Source organism: Miniopterus schreibersii, assembly GCF_964146895.1.
Source record: "Miniopterus schreibersii genome assembly, chromosome: 10".
NCBI classification, from domain to species: Eukaryota; Metazoa; Chordata; class Mammalia; order Chiroptera; family Miniopteridae; genus Miniopterus; species Miniopterus schreibersii.
This window is the reverse complement of record NC_138110.1, coordinates 18,240,339-18,263,003: the sequence shown is the minus strand read 5'-3', so window position 1 is coordinate 18,263,003 and position 22,665 is coordinate 18,240,339. Positions and strand designations below refer to the sequence as shown.

Sequence of the window (22,665 nt, the reverse complement as noted above, 5' to 3'; positions counted from 1 at the left end):
TATAGAAAAATTCCTTGAAAAGAGACAAGCATGTGAATATATGATATCAGGGTGTGTGTTTTATTTTTGTGTGTGTGTTTTTTTCTTTTCAAAGTGATAAACAGAGAACAGAATTAAGCTGTATATTTATGATTGATGGGACAGGGTCTGAAAGACCCACTCTAGCTAGGTTGCAATCTAAACTCTGGCACTGACATCACAAGACCTTAAGACAGTTTCTTGAGATCCGGCCTTGTGATCATAAATTCTCTGAGCCTCACTTTACTTTGTAATACAGAGAAAATAATTATACTAACCTTGCAAGGTTTTTGTTGTGATTAAACTAGGTAGGTTGCATTTATAAAGGTCATACAAGAGCATCTAGTAGTTAATGCAAGTTGTTAATATACATTATTATTGACTAGGCAAAAGTGAGGTGCATGTGTCTGGTTTCAGGACTACAATCTATTATGTTTTTTCGTCTCAACATCACCCCCTTAAAATCTTCCATGATTTTAAGACTTTGAAGTCTTACTTATAAGCTAAGGTTAGAGATTGGACAAATGCCAGTCTCTTTTATAAGAATAAACTGTGTAATATCTCTTCTTCTTTCTTCAAATTTATTGAACTGACTTACTATGTATTGCATATTTGGTTATTCTAATACCTGTCATCTTTGTGAGTCTGGTTCTGTGGCTTGTTCCTGCTGACTCTCCCTCATAGTGGCTTCTTTCCTCCCACGTCAAGGTGATTCTGGATTGTTAACTCCAGTCCTTAGAAGTTTATCCAAGGCAATTTTTTTAAAAATATCTTTATTGATTTCAGAGAGAGGAAAGGAGAGGGAGAGAGAGACAGAAACATCAATGATGAGAGAGTCATTGATCGGCTGCCTCCTGCACGCCCCTGACTGGGGATCAAGCCCACAACCCGGGCATGTGCCCTGACCGGGAATCGAACCCCGATCACCGGGATCCTAGGTCAATGGTCAACCGCTGAGCCACGCCCGGCTGGGCTATCCGAGGCAATTTTTGAGGCCAAAGTTTAAAGTACACTCTCCTGGGAGGATTTGTCTTACCAAAATGAGACCACATTAAACAAAAGTTTTGTTAAGGATAATTTGGCCCATACAGGTCTTGTACTGATATTTGTGGTTATCAGAAAGTCCATTAGATATGATAACATTTGTTTTTCTGCCATTTTTATACATCACCTCACATGAGTAAAGGCAGACTTCTGGTAAAGAATTCTCAGGAAGATTTTTCTCTCCTGTTCCCACTAAGCTAAGGCTGAGACTGGCATGTATATTGTTTCACCAGTTCTCTTGTGAGCATAATTCATTTTCTAGTTCATCTACTGAGGTTGGCTCTTGCAGGATATTGACTGTACAAGATGCTCTCATCAGATCTTTTACCCTACTTTGTCTGCAAGCTTTATTTCCTATTCTTTTCTCCTGTTGCTTTCTAACAAAAGAGATTTTTAATAATTTATCCAACATTTTACGTGTGCTGTAAAAGCAGAGATTTTTTTTTTTACATAATATCCAGTTTGCCGTAATGTTTGAAATGGAATTTTGTATTATTTGTCAAATGTCCCTGTATCATTATTATAGATCATTAATTATCAACATTTGAACATGTACATTTTAATATAAGCATGTTCAGTGTTTGGAAAATTTTATTTAAGATTAAAGCAAAGCCACTCTGTAAACATCTCACTTAGAAAGAATCAAAAAGATGATGCCCTATTAATGGGCCTTTCTATTCTATTCCTTAGGCATTCTGTTAGATTCTCTCCTCCTCTGGACCTTTGGGGTTTCTATAATGCCAATTAAAGGTGCGCAAAGAGATCAGCGTGCGAAAGCTCAATTTGCTTCAGAGAAACACCGTGTTGCCAAATCCCTGTGTTCTGTAGAGAAGAGCACTTATTTGCAATGTTCTCCATGCGCCTCTCAGGGAGAGTGGCATCATTATGTTCTTCAGTAGATGAGGGCTTTTATAAGGTCTTTATAAAGTGTCTGTCTGTTGACTGGGTCGAGTTCTAAGCTCCACATCTGTTCCTCCGTACTAAACCCCCTGCTGTATATAACCAGCTTAAGGTGAACACCACTAATAGGCAGGGTTTCCTGGGATGTGGCAGCTTCTTCTTTCACCCTTGAATAAGGACTGTTTCACTTTTATAAAGTAGGATAGCCAAAGGAAATGTAACCTGTTTTATGCATCTACACATATGGAATAATTTGGGGGAGGCGCCATGGGGGAAGTAGAGAGGGTGAGGGAGAAAGAAAGGGAGTCAGAGGCAGTGAGAAATGGCAGGTGCCCACTAGGCCCCAGTTGCTCGCAGGATTGAGCTCACCCCTGGCCATGGACCATCTTTCATTCTTCTGGAGAAAATGGACTAAGTGGCAGTTCCTAAGAACGTGCTAATAGAGAGCATGTGGGGAGAAGCTGGGATTCGAGTGTGAGGCTTCTAGTCTTTTGCATCTGTGAGTGCTTTAAGCCCATAGTGATCTTTAGGAACCCCTCGGGATTTGAAAGGGACAATCATCGGTTGGGCAGTCAGAGTGGTATTTCATTCAAAATGCTACCGTGTGATAATCAGATAGAATAGTACTACTTCTCTCCTGCAGTGCCTCGAAATGCGTTCCTTTCTAGTTCACAGCAACAGTTAAAGTGAATCTTTTTTCATGTTTCTATTTCTTTTATAATTTGACCTGACTTGGACATGAAAGGAAAGAAATACACATACACAGATAGCCTATGTTCCGTAAGATCATTCATTTCCACGAAGAAGCAGGCATTGGGTTTAGTCTTATCTCTGCAACTATTTAACTCTATGACCTTTTGATAAGTCTCATAAGCTCTTTGGATCTCAGTGTGCACAGTTGTGAAAACTGGAGGTAATAATTCTTGTCCAGTTGTCTTCACCTATATACAAGGGTTTCCTGGAGGCACCTTAAATTCAACGTGCCAAAAATCATACTCCTCACTGTCTCCTCCTTAAATATATTTTTCCTCCTTTTATTTGTTTTGTTTATGTTAGTTCCTTCCATTCTGTTGATGAAACAAAACAAAACAACAACAACAAAAAACACAGGTCATGTTTTTCTCCTCCCTGCCCCTCAGCATTGCTGTTAGCTATCAAGTCCCGTTGGGCCTGCCTTGGCCACAGCTGAGCCATGCCGCCTTTATCCTATTCCTTCCTCACTACTCACCTGATCTCTGATAATAGCTCTTCACCTTTTCACCCATTCTCCTCCCTGTCTCTAGTTATCTTTCTGAAACATAGTTTGGATCACTCACTCCACTGCTAAAGATGCAAATGTTCTTAAATTTAAACATAAATTTTTTATATAGAGACATGTTTGTAACTTCCAAACTCTGTTGAATAGAAGTATATCTCCAATCAACCTATAGAATGTGGTTCCTAAAGCCCGTAGTGGTTAAAATATTCCACTTAAGTCCAAATGGCTGGATATGGAAACGGAACTACTATTTATCTAATGTGTGACTTTTGTGTTTAATTATGTGAAAAACAAGAATAACGTTTGGCTGCTATCATTGACAAAGGGAAGATAAATTCTAGCTCTCAGAATTGCTACGATAATTAATTGAAAAAAATTCAAGTAAAGCATCTAGGGCAGTCCCTGCACATAGACAGAATGGAGGGGCTCAGGGTTCAGAATAGTGTGTACTCAGAGACAATATGGGGAAAGGGCTGAAAATAATGCTCAAAGGGTGGTCATAGTAATAGCTTTTTGTATGAACCATTTATTTTCATAAGTGTTCACTCTTTCCTGCTTATGATACCATTCTGTCCTTATGTGTTGAAATCTTTCTTACCACTCAACCCCAAGAATCAGCCCTCCTTACCCTACTGGCTTGTCAGCCCCAGGTCATGCTGTGGCCCTCACCAACACCAGTCCTGGCAGCCTCCCCATGGTCACTGTTCTAGACTCTTATTTTCCTACCTTCTATTTAGGACTCTGGTTACAACAAATCTTTGATTCCACAGGGACCTACAACTCATTGATTCTGCAGCATTTTCCTTGTTTGTCATCCTTCATGTTTTTCTTCACTTATTAAACAGCTGAAACTCCCGTGGCCAATCCTTTTAAACATCCACCAATATTTTGCTTACTAGTCTCTCATTTCATATTAATTTCTTGGCAAAAACCAACTCAAGTAAATGTAATTTTGTACTTCGTCTTTACTTGCACCCGTGTAGAGGAATATAACTGGAAGAAAATAGATAACTGTGCTGACTGGTCTTTAAATTTGTAATAACTCATCTGAAGTTGCCCCTGAATGCTGTGGGAGATTGTATTACATGTATTGGTCAGCCTGTCTCACACATGCTCCTAATGATAGTTCATGCCCTTTCCTCTCTCCTCAGGTCCCCAAGACCTTCCCTCTTTCCTTCACTCTTAGTTGACCATGCTTCTAGTTTCCTGGGAAATATATCAACCCAAGTGTGTATTTGAGCATTGGTCGTCTTTCAAACTTCTATAAAAGAACGGCTCAGGTTCTTACTGAAGGCCAAACCTTCACTCAGGCACTAAATCCCTTCTTTCCTTACAAAGAACAAAATGTCAGCTAGCTATTCTTTCACCTCATCAACAACTTTTCCTACTCTGGTGGATCATATCCATCAGCATACAAGCATGCAGTTGTATTTTCCATCTCAACAAATTTTCACTCCAGTTCCTTAACTCATATTTCAGTTGTGATTCTGTCCCTAGTATGTCACTATAACTCCTCTTATCAAGGTTTTCCAGTGACCTTTGTGTTGCTAACCCCAATAGTCAATTTCTGGTTCTCACATTACTTTAGTAGTTAGCAAATTTTGTCACAATTGATTACTTCCCCATTCATGGAACATATTCTATTATACAGACTCTCCTGTTCTACTTCGATCCCTCTGGCCACTCATTTTTAGGCTCTTTTACTTTTTGTTCCCAATCTCCCTCACCTCTGAATATGGGATTGCTCTAGGAAACAAGCTCTGGAGATCGCTTTCATCCAGTTTAGGACTGCTTTTGTCTACATGCTGATGTCTTCCAAATCTGTATCTCTGGTCCTGACATTTTACCTGAATCATGTATACAAATTCCTACTTGGTTTTTCAACTTTGATTTCCCATGAGCATCTAATAATGATAAATAAAATCAAATACCTGTTTCCCTCCAACCCAAACCCCTCTTCAAATACTTTATCATTCCAGAGGTGCCTCCACCTCAGTGAAATCTATGTATTTTTTTAAAATATCTTTTTATTGTTTTGAGAGAGAGAGAAAGGGAGAGGGAGAGAGAGATAGAAATATTGATGAGAAAGAACATCAATCAGCTGCTCCTGCATACCCCCTGCTGGGAATCAAGCCTATAACCCTGGCATGTGCCCTGACCAGGAACTGAACTGGTGAACTCTTGGTGCATGGGACAACGCTCAATCCACTGAGCCACACAGGCCAGGGTGATCTACGTAATTTTATAAACCAGTCCAGAATCCTTGGAGTAATCCTTAATCCCTCTTATTCTTACACCCTATACCAAATACATCATCAAGTCCTGGCAGTACTGTTGAAATATATCCTGAATCCATGAAATAATATGATACCTGATGTTTGCTACCAAATAATACTAAAAGACTGGTTATGGCTTTGTATTTTGATCTGGGCGATGGGAATAAACTAGTTCATCATATTATTGCTTAATTTTGTATTGCTTAAAGTTTTCCATGATAAAAAATTAAAATTGAATAAGTGAATGAAGATAAAAATGTATACTGAATCCCACAACTTCTTTCGCCCTTATCAAGCCTCATCTGAACTATGCCAATAGCCTCCCAAGTCTACTCTCAGCATAGCAGCTGGAGTAAACTTTTTAAACGTATGTTAGATGATGTCATTCCTCCTCCTCAGACCCTTCCAATGACTCTCCCTCTATCTTAGTCAGATACAGCACAGAAACTCTTCCTGATCTGGCCCCCTGTCTTCTTTTAGCTTCATCACTTTCTGTTCTTACTATCTCCCTGTTTCCTCTGCCCTCTTCAGTCCCTCTCACTTCCTTATGTTTCCTAAATATACAAAAAATTCCCCTTCTTCAGGACCTTCCCACTTCCTTGCTTTCCAGTCTATCTAGAATGCTCGTCCCCTCAGAGATCCACAGGGATCACTCTCTAACCTCCACCATGTCTTTGCCATAAAGTCACCTTTCCTTGGAGGTCTGTCCTTCCCCTAGCACCCCCTTTGCCCTTTTTTTATTCGTATTTTTCTCCACAGCTCTATTACCTTCTACTCATTGTTTCCCGCATCATCCCCTTTCTCACCACCAGAATATAAGCTTCATGTTGGCAGGGATGGGATCTTTTTATCTCCTTTATTCCCTGAGCTGTTCTCAGGTATTTATTCACTTAGAGGAATAAATACCTAACCCATAGTCAACGCTCACAAAACACTGGTTGAGTTGAAGCCCTAAGTGAAATGTCAGTCACTTTGTGGGACTCTCCAGGGTCCTGCAGGTCTGTTGTCCTCAGTTCCTCCTCTGGCCTCCCCTTTTATTTTGATTACGCCGCCACTGTAGCACTTGCTACCTTTTGTTGGGTTTGTGGTTGTTGGAGCGCAGGCATACTTCCCTTCCTGGTGCTTGAGACTAGATCTCATTTATAATCCCACACTCAAGTGTCTAGTAAAATGACTTCTGTAGACATGCACTGACTGGAGCGGATAACAATAAAGGCACCAAAATACAGATGTGGTTTTCTTAAAAGATATTTTCCTTAACCAATAAAACAAATAGCCTCACTGAGGAAGGTGAATAAGCTGACTGCAGTTCAATAAAACCTGTTTTTAGCTGAGAAAAAGAAAGTTTATTTTGAGATTTGATTCCAATATCCCAGTTCATGTTGTGCTTTCTAGCTCTCCGCTAGAGCGAGTAAATGCCATATGTATTTGAGCTGTGATGCTCATTTGTTCATAAAGGTTTATTTAGCTCCTTAACACAGTAGCTCTCTAAAAGGTAGTGGATTGAACATTTGCCTCAGATTAGCAGCAAATTTGTCAGGCAAATCACTTTAGCTCGGATTATCATTAATCTGTCTGACTGGTTAATGGTGCCAGTAAAGCAAATGCCAGGGTAAACCTTTTTTATTCAGCCCCTTGGGTGCTTTTATTCCATAAATCAGAGAGCAACATAAATTATAGAGCCTGAAAGCGAGAATTCACAAGACACAATTGCTTCAGAGATACCCTTCTCCCTTCTTAGTACCTAAAAATCGTTAGACTTCTACAGGATCTTTTGAATCAGGGTCCAACTTCCTTCTATTTAAACACTTAGAGACTGATGCTCAGGAGAGGTTAAATCACATGCCTAAGCCCACAGAGTGAGCATGAGCAATGAGGGCAGGCATTTACTGAGCACTTGCTGTGCCAGACACAAGACTGAGCACCTTACATAAATTATCTAAACCTCACAACAAAACATTATCCAGATGAGGCTTAACAGAGAAGTTTGAACGTCTGTGATATAGCTAGTAAGTGGTAGAACCAGGACTGAATGCAGACTTGACTCCAAAGCAGGTGCTCTCCCTCGCTGCATAAGCTTCCTTCTAACCGATTAACCTGGAAAAGAGCCAAGTTCTCTTGATATTTTTAGAATTATGACATGGATTTCTTCTATAGGCTTATTTCTGATCATTTTCTTGACTTAATGGCTAAGTTGATTTGCATCATTTATTTGTCATATAAAAAGTACGGGAGCAAGGTTTTCTTAAAAAAACACACAACATGTCTTTTTTGATTTCAGAGAGAGGAAGGGGGAGAAAGAGAGAAACATCAGTGATGAGAGAGCTGTTGATCAGCTGCCTCCTGCATGCCCTCTCCTGGGGATCGACCCCACCACCTGGGCCTGGGCCCTGACCAGGAATCGAACCTCGATCTCCTGGATCATAGGTTGATGCTCAACCGCTGAGCCACTCTGGCTAGGCTGGAACAAGCTTTTGAATGTGTGCATAGAACATATACTTTCCTTTTGGTAACCTAAAGTTACATATGGAGTGTGACGCAGTGCAGCTGCTAGGTTAAGGCTATGTGGCCATGGAATTGAATGGCATGGGTTACCATCCTGGCTCAGCTATGCGGCCAGGGGCCAATGAGTGGTGCTTTGCTTTCCTCACTTGGGGTCATAATAGTACCCGACACATAAGATTGTGATGAGTATTAAATGAAGTTAAGGAAAAGTGCCTAAAACACATGCCCATTGCCTGGTGCACCAAAATCACTCAATTCTTGTTAGCCATTGCCCTGTGCAAATCACTGTATAGGTCATAAATACAGGTCAGTGGAATACAGATATTCTCCAATTCATAATTGCAAAGGACTTTATCACCTTCACACACGTTAGCCCATTTGATCCTCAGATAAAGCAGGAATGATAATCTCCATGGTACAGATGAGCATGCCCTGCTGTGTTCAGAAAGTCTAAAATATACTGCCCAAAGAGCTACACAACTAGTAAATATTAAAAGCAGGATTTAAAAGTAAGATTTCCAGTCCAACGATCTCCTCGCTGTACCATACGAAGTATAATGCATTTCCTAAAATATCCTCACAATAACCCTATGAGGTAGGCAGATAAGTGACTGGTATCTTCATTTTGCAAATGAAGCAGAAAGGCTTGGAGATAGCCCCTGACTTGCTCAAGGTCACGCGCTGACTTTGTGGCTGGGCTGGCTCTTCCAGTGTGCAGTGCTGTACACATTACATGCTTTATGCTGCCTCAGAAAACCTCTGCTCGCTGTCAGGGTTAGAGGGCAGCTTTGCATGACTGACATGGAGGGTGCATTCTAGAATTCGCTGTGCATTAGATTTTCAACATGGTGTTTACATAGCCTTCCCCTGCTCTTCAGAGTTGAAGACCGTGCAACCGATGAAGATTGTTATCCTTGGAAGGGAGTGCGTTGTGACGGAAAGAGAGCAAGACTCAGAATTGAAAGCACCGCATTCTGGCCCTGGCTTAAGTTTAGGCAGGGTCAGCCCTCCTCCCACCCTGCTTCACAGTGATATGTCAAACCCTGTCTTTTCTACCCCAAAATGTTCTTAGATCATTGAATGAGAGAATGGTGATTTAATTCTTCAAGTGGATTTAATAGATATTTAAAAGTACGCCGTTTATAAATGCCATGTACAAATGAACGGCTTTGTTCACTTGTCTAGTATGGTGATTGAAATAGTAGAGAAGCCAACAGTCTCTTTGGGAGCAGTTTAACAGTGTTGGGAGGGTCATTCTACTCATGAATCTGTAACTACACACCACGTTAAGAGCTCTAAAGTTCTGTAAGAGAAGTTAAGCAACATGTGCATGATGTCTATGCCATAATGAAAAGACGGTGGTGGCTGCAGAGTGGAAGTTCAACCAGAAGTAGCAGGTAGATGTTGGGAAACCATTTAGCAGGCCTCGCAGAAGCCTAGGCTAGAGAGGATGCTGGGTCGGGTTAAGGGTGTTTCGGTGGAGATGGGGAAGTGTGACAGATTCTAGAGATATCTAGGGAGCAAAATTGACAGGACCAGATGATGGATCGGGCATTAATGATGAGAGTAAGGAGGTTTTCAAACATAGGTTCTAGTCTCTGGCTTATTTAAATGGGTAGGTGGTGGGAGCAATGTGCTGAGTGAGATAGGGATACTGAAAAAGACCCAGGTTTGTGAATAAAGAACATAACTTCTGTTTCAGACTTGTTGGTTTGACAGAGCTTTACAGCATTCAGGTGAGAAGGTCAGGCAGGTCCTTGAAAATCAGGAACTGGAGCTCAGAGAAGTTTAGGCCAGGTATACAGATGAGGAATTCTTCAGCATATAGATGATAACTGCAGCTATAGAAGGATAATATCACCCCCTCTCCCCCCCCCAAAAAAAAAAGAAACAGAACTAGGAGAGGACCCAGAGCTGAGTCAGATTTATTAAGGGGGCATTGGCTGAAACTGAACAAAATAAATAATTGTAACCAAAAACTGTTTTTCCGTGGAAAGGCTTTCTATTTGTTGTTGCAGTAGTTATTATGCGACTAGTCTCTTAGATGTTTACTAGATGCTGAAACAGAGATTATATGAAAACGAAATGTTTCAAAGCCTGTTTCTCAGACCATGCTTAGAAAAAAACAGAATTTCCAACTGAAATGTAGTGGAAATACCTTTGACCAAGAAGATGATCTTCATTCCCCCTGTGCTTTGTATGGTGGTGAGTCACCTCTGAGCCTGCCTTCTCTTCAAGGTAGCACTGATTCAAAGTCTTACGCTGCTGGGAGTATGAGGCATGTGACATTTGGGTGGTTGTCACTTTGGTTGCTGCTGTCACTTTGAACCCTACTCCCTATTCCAGCGATTTTCAACCGGTGTGCCACAAGAATTTTTAAAACATGCAGTGCCTGACAATTTAGTCAAGGGCACTGACCCCTTTTCCCTTAGATTGTCAAATAAAAACATGACAACAGCCAACACAACAATAGCCATCCAGTGTGAATGAATCAAAATTATACCTACTTTTTGTCAGACCTGCAAAAAATACATGTTTTGGCCTGCCGCAGAATTTTAGTAATTAGTTTATGTGTGCCATGGATGAAAAGGGTGGAAATTCATCGCCTGTTCTAGTAAACACTATATTTCAGTTTGAAATCTTATCATTGCACCATCCTTTCTCTCACTAAAGAAATAGAAATGAGAACCAAGGGAATAAAAAGAAGATGTTTAAAATCTTTCCATTAAAAATAGCGTAGTTCCTTCCTTACAAAGGAACGTTAATGTAACTCTGTCCCCTGAAGGAACTAATTAGGCATTTGATACATCAAGACAGCATTTGTTGCTCACCTCAAAGCTGTAGCTAAGTGCTAATACCCTGGTACACTCAGACAAGACAGCATGTGTTTAATTAATATGTATAGTAGAGACATGTTGTTACAAATGATCCACCAAGAAGCAGTACCATGCTTAATCTTTCATCTCTGTTTACTTCTGAAATGTAAACATGGAAGTACTGAACTCAGCGAAAAAACAAAACAAACAAAACAAGCACATACAGGTGATTGTCTGCTCTCAAGAAAGAATATTAGATTAGAAAGGTTTCTGTGAGCAGATCCCACTCTCTCAGTTTTCACATAACAAAAATGAGACACAGGACGGTGCAATGGTGCCAAGGGCCACTCAGGGGACTAAGCTGGGCTGGAATACGGACAGAATCCAGCTCTGTGAGCATTTATGAGATCACACTATGTGGAGATATTATGCAATTATTCTGTTAGAATTTTCTCACTTATATATGCATTCATTTAAGGAATTGTGAACAGCAGCAACAGAACCATTCTTTATGTTCAGTGGGTATATATGCTGGTGTCAATAAAATACGAACGGAATATGGCTTCTCTTCCAAAATAATTCTCAATTGAGTCGAAGAGACAGTCGCGTCTGTTAATACAATGGGATGTGCGCTCCAGTAGGTGTACAGACCAAGAGCAGTGAAAGCACGAAAGGGAGCATTTAATGCTGCTCGGATCAGAGGCCATAATGATAGGAACCTACGGCCAAGAGCTATGAGGATATTTTTTCCATTGCTTTTCAGAGAGAGTAGAAGGGGGGAGGGGGAGAGAGAGAGAGATTGGATTTGAGGAATATATAAGATTTTGCCAAACCAAAGAAAGAGGTGTCAGTCAGAAGACAACTCCAGGCTAATTGGAATGAGACAAAACAGAACGATGAAAGAATAACAAAAGACAGAGGAGTAGCCCTAGCAAGCTTGGCTCAGTGGTTAGAGCGTCGGCCCTCAAACTGAAGGGTCCTGGGTTCAACTGCGGCCAAGGGCATGTACCTCGGTTGCAGGCTCGGTCCCTGGCCCTGGTCAGGGCTTGTGCTACGGAGCTGAAATTGTGTTAATGGTAGAATGACAGCCAGCTCAAGGAGCGGGGTGTGGCGTTGGCAGATTATGTATATATGTTAGAAGAGAATATCTTTCAATAGAAAATAGAAAGAACTGGGAAAACCAGTGACAAAGAACTAGGAGAAGCTGTAACTATAATGCAATATGTCGTAACTGCAAACCAGAGCAGAGGCTGGTTCCAGGGAGGGAAGCTGTAGCCCAGCGGGAGTTCGCTCTCACTTCCACGCAGGCAAGCTCCCGCTCCCCGCCACCATGTTCCCCTCCGGGCGTCACAGGAACAGGACTTACAGGCTGAGCTCAGAGAGAAGCAGTGATGCTGTTAGCGGGTCAAAGTGTGCGCTTAGAACACAGCAGTTATTTTCCGTGAAACCTCAACCATGTAACCCAAAGCACTAAACACTAGAAAGAAGTGCTTGTGGATCAACTCTCCTCAGTCCCAGGGTAAAGGCCCAGAGGGGAGCTGCCTACAGCTTTCTCAGCCAGCAGGAGACAAGCTTGTGTGCTCACACTCTGTGTGGATCCGCAGCAAGTGAGCTTGTGTGCTCACACTCTGTGTGGCTCCGCAGCGAGTGAGCTTGTGTGCTCACACTCTGTGGATCTGCAATGAGTGAATTTCAAGCGAATGGGCTCTAGAAAGCTCAGATGACTCACTCCCTTTCCTTCGGTCAATTTATCTTGAACTTGCCTGAACTCCACACTGCTAACTCAGAGCCGGGGGGAAGGAGTGGCGTGATGACACTTTGTCTGACAGTGTATCTGCCATGGACACCAGGACTCTAAGCTCTGTGGGTCTGAAGGGTCATCATGTCTTCAGAGCCAGAGGAGAGAACCTCGCCGAGAGGCAGCAGGCCCGGCTCCTGCTGCTTAGCCAGAAGCAGTCAGAGCAGTGACAGTTACAGTGACAGGCAGGACACCCAACACAGTCATTGGCAAACTCTTAACATCGACTGTTCTCTGTTCTTCAGAACCTAGTGCGCTTATCTGCCCATTTACAGAGAAGCATGGACTGGAGTGAGCAGAGAGAAAATCCTAAGGACTCACTGCTTAAATGTGGACCTTGTGGACAGTTTAACTACTTTAGATGGCTGGCATTGCCCTGTTGTGGAATTAAAGAAAGACAGAGTAATGAACTGCCCTTCCAAACTCAGATTTTTCTTGCTTGTCGGGAAATGACCTGTGATGTTTTGTTTTCAGCTATTAAAGCCAGAAAGCAGTGATTAGAAGCCTCCTGTGAATCTCTGGGGTTTGTAACTGGACAAATTTGTGAAGGGAGATGGGGCAGGAAGTGCCATTTTCCCAAAATGCATTTGTATCACCTTAGTGGTTTGATGACCTGGGGATGCATCAGAGCAGCTGGCACAAACCCAGGCACTAGCATGGACATCAGATAGCACAGGGCCATCCCACTGTGTTGTGGAACTCAGGGAAAACCAACTCCTTCTCAGTCACCGAAACTTCTACCTTTTCAAAATATCACTATTTTCACTATTGGAACCTGTTCAATGCCTCTCATGATGACCACTTTTTTTTTAACATCTCTGCAAGCAGAATTTATGTCACAGAAAAATTTTTAAAAAGGGGGGGTAGGCCCATAACTCAGTTAAATCTGTTTATTTTCCATTTAAAATAATGATTGTACTTCTTATTAATTTCTTTCCTCATATTCCTACATCTGAACACTTTGTGGAAAAGTTCTCTTCTTAGATTCAAGAGCACTTACATTTTTCTGAGGTCATAATGGTATTTTGTAGTAATAATAAAATAACGGCACTAACTACCATATATGGAAGACTCCATAACCAGGTACCATGCCTACTGCTTTTAATTCTTTAGGAACTCTCGAAGATAAACATCTTTATGGCACCAATTAGCATTCAAGAAATCTGGGGCTCAGATAAGTTCATGAAAAAACTGAAACAACCCCAGTTTAAGAATCCTGAATCTGCTCCACAGTCTACATAGCATTTTGCTGCAATGTTAAGCAGATTTCTGAAAGAAGAATAAAACCACATATAGAATTGAAACTTGAGCCCCAGCCGGTTGGCAAAGTGGTTAGAGCACCTGCCCAGGCACCCAAGGGTTGGGTTCAGTTCCAGTCAAGGGCATGTACCTTGTTGCAGGTTCACTCCCCACTGCCCCTGGTTGGGGTGTGTGTGGGAGGCAACCAGTCCATGTGTCTCTCTCACATCTATGTTTCTCTCTTTCTCTCTCTCCCCCCTTCCTTCCTCCCTTCTACTCTCTCTGAAAAAGCAATGGAAAAAGTATCCTCAGGTGGGGATTAACAACAACAAAAATTAAAACATGAAATCATTAGTTAAAACCATTAAGAGCCCACACTGAAGAAACTAGTGGCTGATCTAGGGCAGTGATAGCATGTGGTTAGAGCAGGGCCCATAGAGTTGTCTCTAAAGCCATGTTTGCAGAGGAAGCACCTTGTGTTTGCTTAAATTGTATTTTTACAGATCGCTACCAAAGAAGTATTTTCTAAAGACCCTTTGTTCACACTTTATGTAACACTGAGTAAGTTTCAATTGTCCATATTAGTGAATATAATTTTTCCCGTGACTATTGCTAATTTGGGATACTTTTTGGAGGCTGATGGAGATTGTGGGAACCTAAAGCTCCCTTTATTGTAATAAAGTCCAGTATCCCCTTTTTATATGTGAGTGATATTTTCATTATATGATTTTGGACATTTTTGCTTGTGCATACCCAAATTTCCTTGCCTCTTTTTTCCTTTGAAGAATGCCTGTTCAAAGGGTTCTGCCAGCATGTGCCGGAACACAGCTATTTCATCTAAATTATTTAGTAGTTATAAAAATAGAGTCAGTTATGAAAGCTGTCTTTTCTTATAGATACCCAAGAAGTTTGGTATGAAAATCTGACCTCCAGTGACAACTCTGTTGCTTGAAGGTCTAGAAAAGATAGGAAATGACTCACCATAAATCGTAGTCAGATTAATCCTCACAGCGATTTCTGAAGGTCCAGTGTGTCTTCTCGCCCTTTAGGGTCTCATGCTTTCTACCCAAAATGCCCATGATGCAAACAGGCCCCTCCTTTTACCACTGTTGTCAATGCTGGATTTAGAAGACGAAGCTGCAGATTTCATTTCTCTTCTCTGATACCCATTAGCTGTAAGTCCTTTGGGGGGGGGGGGAATGGTATTTCTCTAAATCTTCTTTTGCATCTGTGAAGTAATGGTAATCACACCACCCTAACCATGTAAAAGGGCCATATGAGATAATCTATATAAAATTTCTTGAACTTAAAAAAAAAAAAAGATGCAAAAGCCACATCCGAAAGCCGTATACCATCTGATTGTGAGGATTTTCTTTTAAAAAGCAACATATTGTCCTAAATTATCTTAGCCTGGTAGAAGAGAGCAGTGTGATATGTGGCACGCAGAAGCATTATCTGATGCTTCCTACCCTTACCTACTTTCGATTGTTACTCAGTCCCACCTAGACCCCTCGCCCTCTCTGTCCCAATCCATCCCTGCGGCAGCCTAACCCAGCACCCCTCAAGAAACACCTCGGCCTCGCGCGGCATCCAGACGCATACAGAGCCTTCTTTTTTTTCATTCTGGTAAAATATACGTGACATGACGTTTATAGTTCATTCACCCTTTTGTGCAACTGTTACCACCCTCTGCCCCCAGAACGTTTTCATCTTCCCCAACGAAACGTTGTGCTCATCAAAGACTGACTTTCCATCCCTCCTTCCCTTCAGTCCCTGGTAAGGGCCCGGGGTGCATATTTTAATTTATGAGCTGTACTGCATAAAATAATGCCAACTGCTGTAACAAATGATGGCTCAAAAGTTCCCGATTCTATAAAGTAGAAAAAGGATTTGGTGGCTGAAGACAGTTCTCAGAGCTCTTCCTCAGAATCCTTGCAAATGTTGACTCCTCCGTCATTAGCACGTGGCTTCCAGGGCCACCTCGCCTGCCTGCCGCTAGCCCACGGCCGCAGGGAGAGAACACGGGGGAAACTGCTCAGGGTGGGGCGAAAGCAGGGTACAGTTGTGAGCATGTGAAAAGCCTGAGTTTATTCTTGTATTATTTATTACTTATTATGTTATTTTCCATCGGAACAACTGTAACCCTACTTTTGCTCCACCCCATATGTGTGGTTTTTCTAGGCCAACCTTAGAGTTGGCACAAAACACACACACTCAAACTCATTTGTTAGGCTCAGTCATGTGGCCTCATCTAGACTTCGGGGGGGCTGGGAAATAGAGTCCAGCACCCGAAAAAGAAGAAATGGGTTGAGGATGAGCCAGCCAGTTTCAGGCGTGTTAGTCAGAGTGACATCAGAGTGAATGTACATGCCCAGGAATTACCATTCATTTCCTTAAAACTTTTTGGAAACCATATTTGCCCTGGTAGGAAAAAAAAAAAAAGGTTTCATTCTAAAGAGGTCCCCAAACCAAATAAAACCAGACAGCAAAATTAAAACCTACATATAATTCCACTGAGAGGTAAGAGATATTATCAGAAATAGAAACTTTAAGAAACAGTTGAGTTGCTTAGAAGGATTTCCCTCTCCACCCATTCATTCAGTTATACGAAGCTGATCAGGGTATAAAGTCATGTGTGTCCTTAAAGAATAGTTTAGTAGCTCTCGTTTCTTACACATCAGCATCCAGGTCCATAGGGTTTGTTTCCTTTTAACACATTTTGTGAATCCCAGGACGATCAGCAGGTTTTTCTTTTGTTTGGAACCACTGAGGAAGCTGCTAATTGGCAAAAGAATCGGACACAGGTAGGTGGTGCTTAAAGAACAAGGCAAGGAGACTTGTTGTTGTTTCTTCGCAGAGGGGGATCCATTTCCTTTTACTAATTGCTCTTGACGTAACCACAGGAGCTCACACTCTGCACGCATTAGCACTTAGCATCTGCCTCTCCTTTTTGTACAATGAAAGAGAAGGCAGGAATACATTTGTTGGCAATACTGAGAGAGACTGATTTGTGGAATAATTGAAACCTTGATCCTGTCATTAACCAGAGGTTTGTGAAATGCAGCTTCCTGCCTGCATTCCAGATGTTTCTTCTTATTTTAATAGCTCTTTGTCTTAAGTTTTGAATCCTAAATTGTAAAGTGTTAGAGGGAAAAGACTTTAATTTGCAAGTTTCATGGAAATGACACAAACTTGAACTCCCCAGTAACCCTGAAACATTCATTTGCAGGTCCTCCAGGCAGTTTATTTCCCATAGTCATTCTCCGAGGTCTTGAATTATGTCCCAGAGTCTACATTAAATGAGGAAGCAACCCTTTCCCCACCTCACTGCTCTCGCACATTAAATAAGGTTTTGGCTAAAAGTATGGATGTTGAAATAATCTTTCCCTGCAACTTTGATTTCCCAGGGAACGAGCATTGAATACGACCCAGCCTGGGTCCCTTCAGCTCACCGTGGGAAACCTGAAGCCAGAAGCCATGTACACCTTCCGCGTCGTGGCCTACAACGAGTGGGGGCCCGGGGAGAGCTCGCAGCCCATCAAAGTGGCCACGCAGCCCGAGTGTGAGTATGAAAACGGGAGGGCAGCACTGACCAGGTGTCTGTCTGCGCCGGCGATATCCTTGAACCCTTTAATAGAAATTTCTTGAGAAAATGGAAGGAAAACTTTTGAAGTGATGTATTTAACTCAAGGATTTTTAAAGGTAAGATGACTTTTTAACACAATGGCCTCCCTACTTGGGCCATGTCTCCTTAATGGCAAATTAACCACGATGGAGGCCCAATCCATCCATACAGTCTATGTATTTACTTCCTAAGTAAGTGATTGTCTTACTCTACCTACCAGCACTTCATCATCAACACAGGGTTTCAGCTTCCTCCATTGATTTTTCAGATTTTCCAGGTTTGTCTATGAGAATGTAACATCAGAGGTGAAAGAACAATGACATAGGACTTCTAAATACAGGGACTCAGTAAAGAACTTAAACGTGCACTGAATGCCCTCAAGAAGCTTCCAGGAGGGAGCTGTGACTCAAGAAGTGTAAAGAGATCATGTCTCCTGTGCACTTGCACTGTCCCCTAACTTAACTCACTGTATTAAGCTACGTGGTCACAGAGTAAAGCAGCTGCGTGCTCTTTGACCAAGTTAGAATTCAGCCACTGGAGCCTTTATAAAGGAGTGGCTCCTACACTGTGCATTTGGAAAATACTTCTGCATCTTAGAAAATGTTGGTTTCTCCTAAATTTCTTATGTCATTTGAAAAGATCGATCACCGATGAGCAGTTTGCCAGCTTTATTTTATTTAAAAATTTTAAAATTTGATGACGACGATAGAGCAGGAGTGCTCAGATATATGGCGCGGATGCTGGTCTCATGCTCTGCGCTTGGCAACATCTCCATTCTTTCTTCCACTTGGTGATGGCTACAAAGACAAGGTGATAACAAATTGGGGATAGGAAGGGAGTGGGCTAGCGGTACAAGTCTTAGAAATATTTGCCTCACAGAAATAATACCTCAGGTAGCATCTTTGAAGGCATAATAATGTATAGATTTCAGATAATCTTTAGGAAATGCAGTTTCACAGGCAGGACCAGCTAACTAACTTGCAGGACCCAGAAGCTACAGCAGGACATTAAGCCATGCACCACGCATGACCCCTCTGAGCTTGGGTCCTTCTGCAATTTCCCTGGTCATTGTACCTGTGAAGCTGGTCCCATTTCCAGGTTTCTGTCCTGAAGAATGTTTTGTTTTGTTGTTCTTTGGATTTAAATCACAGGTAATGTTGATTTCCACTTCACAATGTCTATGTTAACATACTATTTGAATCATCAGTTTCTTTATTGATTCACTCTTCTTCAATTATATACTGTATAGAATCAATAAATTTTATAAATATTTGCTATTTTTAATCTATGAAGTTTAATAAAAACAAATTACATCAAAACATACATTTTCAAAACTGATATATGCCATATTATATACAGACTGAGTTTAAAAACCCATAAAAAACTCTCTAAAGAAAAATATTGTTCAATTTTCTAATGGTAAAACTTAAAAACATATTTATTTTCTAAAGATTCCGTTTTTATGGATAATCTGAATTCTTCACTTCCTAATCCTAATGGTAACCCTAGAATTGTGTTAGCATACTTTTCAGGGCTGACTGGCCATGATTACATTTCTGATAGAAGTCCTGGGTCGTCAGCCTCACTTTCTAAGACTGAGTAGCATTATTTTTTTTTTCTATCAATACCAGTGTTTCTAAGTATCCAGTTTAAGAAATCAATTTACAGTGTGTTTTTGACTCATTTTTATGCCAACTTTCCAAGACAAAGGACAAGAATTTTCTATTTTGACACTGACTAATTATAATGCCTTACTTCATAAAAAATTTACAATAGGATACAATATTTTCTGCCATTTTTAGTATTATTAATTTTTAAAAATCAGACAGTAATTATTTATATCACACTTAATTTTATAAAAGAAAAATAATGACATAAATCATTATAAGTGCATTAGTGAACATCTAGTGTGTTCCTAACACTGTTCCATGCTGTCTAAGGCACATTAAAAAAGCCCATGTATGTAATGAAGCAACAGCACTGAAGGGTATCAGAAGCTTCTAGGGAAAGCAAATATTCTAAATATATAACAATAACAAAACAACTAAAGTAAGGAAACTTGTAAGAAGTTGTTAAATGAAATATTACCAACTGGCTCACAAATTAGCTGTGGGCCCATTACCTGTGATGACTGAGGCATAGTATTGAATTACTTCTCCACGCCTAAATCATATCATGCCAACCTCCTCAAATAAGTGCTGTATTACAAAGACCACTGCCTGGGTCCTTTGTATATCTTCCATGACTCCTCATTCAGAAAGCAGTGTGAGAATCTGTGCAGAGCACTCCAGTGGGCTCTGGGCCCTGGGCTCTATCAGCGTCTATTTTGCTTAAAAATTAGCATAAATGATGGTAAAGCACAAAATAGAAACTGCATGCCTGGCTGAATAAAATATGGGGCTCGCTGGTACTGTTATCTCATGTAAGTTATCTTTTCTCTAGAAAGTGAAAATGGAGAATCCTTCTGCTTTAGAAACATGAAGGGGCCTTGAATTTTTTTTCATGAAGGGCGGTGACAGTGGCCTTAGGATGCTAGCTATATTTTGGCCTCGCATCACAGCATCGTGTTATGAAATCACCTCTGTTCATACCACTGTGGATGGAGCAGGAACCCTGGCCTTTGCAGACCACTGTCCATTTGCTCGGTGACCTGAGTCTGTTTCATTGAGAATGGCCGTTGGGAAATTCTTCTCTTACTAAATAGGTAGATGGGCACAATCAGCCTAAACAGCGCGTTGAGAATATCCTCTACACGTCCGAAGCAGTTAGCCAACTCTTCCAATTCATTTCGATTAAGAGCACTGTTCGGCTCACTTGCTGTCTTATTACAGACATTAGGATAAATAAGTTATGCGATCATGACTAATAGGTATTGCATGTGTATTTTATCTTCTATTGTTAACACAAAATGCCATTTTGGTGATTTAAAAATAGCTCTAGCATAAGGAATACTTCATTTTCTCCAAGCCTGCTCAATAATGCACCAATTGCTGACGGAAATGGAACATTCTAAAGATCCGGTGTTCATTCCCTGTTGGCCCCCCTTCCCCTCTTCTCCCTTCTCTTCCCCTCTCTCCCTCTCCCTCCGCCTGCTCCTTGCTCCTCTCTCTAGAACTCTCTCTCAACTTCTTATAAGCTCATCTTTCTGTGATTTCAGAGCAAGTGCAAAGGCTGATTTTGTAATTTGACTAGAATATCAGAATTTAGAGGCATGGGGGGCGGGGGGACGTTCCCATCATTATTTTTCTCCCTGACAAAAATGATCTTATCTTTTGAAAATGTCTTTCGTCTGAGTATGCGTTTGGTGGTGGCTCCTTTTATCACTGTTTTCCCAAATATGATGTAGTAATTGTATACTGAAATTACATAGCTTTTATACAAATTGAATTCAAGTTCTCCGTACTATTTGAAAATATCAACTCTATTATGAAAACCATATTCTCAATAAATAAACACTAATGGAAAATATGCCTGAAATATAAATCAGCCAGCAACTCTTTGCAAAACTGCATACATTTTGTAATAATCATTTAAAGAGATCAACAGCCCAAGATCCAGTTTGTGAAATAGTGACCCAGAATAGAAGGGCTTGATTTATAGAAAGGTTTGTGTCCCCTGATTATATCTTCCTTTCGCTAAACCCTTGCTCCTTCCCCTGCCTTTATGGAGTATAATTTCTCCACTGTATTATCAGCAGGATTGAAGTCCCTGCCTGCTTAAGACTTGTCTAATCTTTTCATACCACATGTGGAGAATTTTCGCATTACTATTCCGGGTCCTTTAAGATGCTGTTACGGCAATTTAATCGTGAACGGTATAAAAATGCACCACGTACGGCTGGAAGCTGGAGTTAGAATGGGAAGCCTCTTCGCGAGACCACAACCCAGTTATCCACAAAACCCTTTTGTATTTCAGAGTTGTAAGTAATATTCTTAGTCCATTATGTTCTTTACACTGAAAAGATGAGTGAGAGCAGCCCCCAAGTCGAATGACTTCAGAATATATTAGCGAGAGGAATAGACATGTTTACTTTTTTCCTTACTTGATGGTGGTTATGGAGAGAACGAAAACGTCTCTGAATATTATGTCTCCAAAAATAACTATTTGCATCTCAGGGCAAATTTCTTAATCCTCGAGCCCTCAGTTTCCTCAATTTTAAATTGGAGATATTATTTACTCTTCCCCCCAGGATGGGGAATGAAATGTGATGAAACGGGAGGCCCCTGAGCCTTAGCCGTGCCTAGTAGGCATTCAGTAGGAGTCCCCTGCCCCTAACAGCATCAAATAGAAACAATTCCAGCTGCCCTGCACTTGCAAACAAAGCGGTGACTCGGTAGGGTGATCACCAAGAGGAAAAGCTAATGTAATACCTTGTTGACAGTGGGGAACTGGCCTGATTACTATATAATAAGCCACTTACATATGTTTATTACTTTCCCCCTAATTATCCCCTCCCTATAGTTTAGCAGGCTATAATAGACTGGGCTGTCTTCTAATTTTACCTAATGTGCATCTTTGCATCCCTAACTAAATGTTGAAGTCTTGCGATCAAAAAACACTCTGTCCCATAAAATGTGTCACAGCATTGCCTTTTATGAATAGCCGTTTGGTTGAAACCAGTTGGTAGGATCTGACCTGTACTTAAAGTGTGGCAGAGATATTAAATGTCAGTTATGTTTATTTCATCCTGATTCTATAAATTCAGCAAACCAAGTAAGTTACAGTTCTGTCCAGCTCATTCTTTCCTTTATGACTTGAGCTGGTTTCCGGTCAATTAATGGCTCTGCCTGGTGATTTGCGTGAATATTTGGGGGGACTATGGTGGCAAAGTTGACCATGAACCAATCAACAATGGTCCAGTTGTTTGGAGCATGGCTTTAGATTAATAGTAGAAAGAAATAAAGATAAACACTGACATCCCAGCTAAGTCCTGAACCCGCACTATTGTTTAGTATAGTAAACAGCCACACGTGTCTACTTAAATATAAGTGTGCTGAAATAAAATCAAATTTAGTTTCTCAAGCACACTAGACACATTTCAGCTGTTAAATAGCACTTAAAATTTAAATATATATCAAAGCTAAAATGTCAATTCTTCAGTCTTATTAGCCACATTTCAAAAGTTCATATATGAGTATTAGCTACTATATTGGACAACACAGAGAACATTCACATTACTGTAGGAA

General features: G+C 41.0%; 1 protein-coding gene across 1 annotated transcript in view; it reads left to right on the top strand.

Moving 5' to 3' along the window:
- Nucleotides 1-22,665, top strand: part of DCC (DCC netrin 1 receptor) — a 957,719-nt gene that overhangs the window by 672,338 nt on the left and 262,716 nt on the right. The window contains exon 9 of the mRNA XM_081150263.1: nt 17,262-17,416. Coding sequence (XP_081006389.1) covers nt 17,262-17,416 — 155 coding nt within the window. The remainder of the gene's footprint in view (nt 1-17,261; nt 17,417-22,665) is intronic.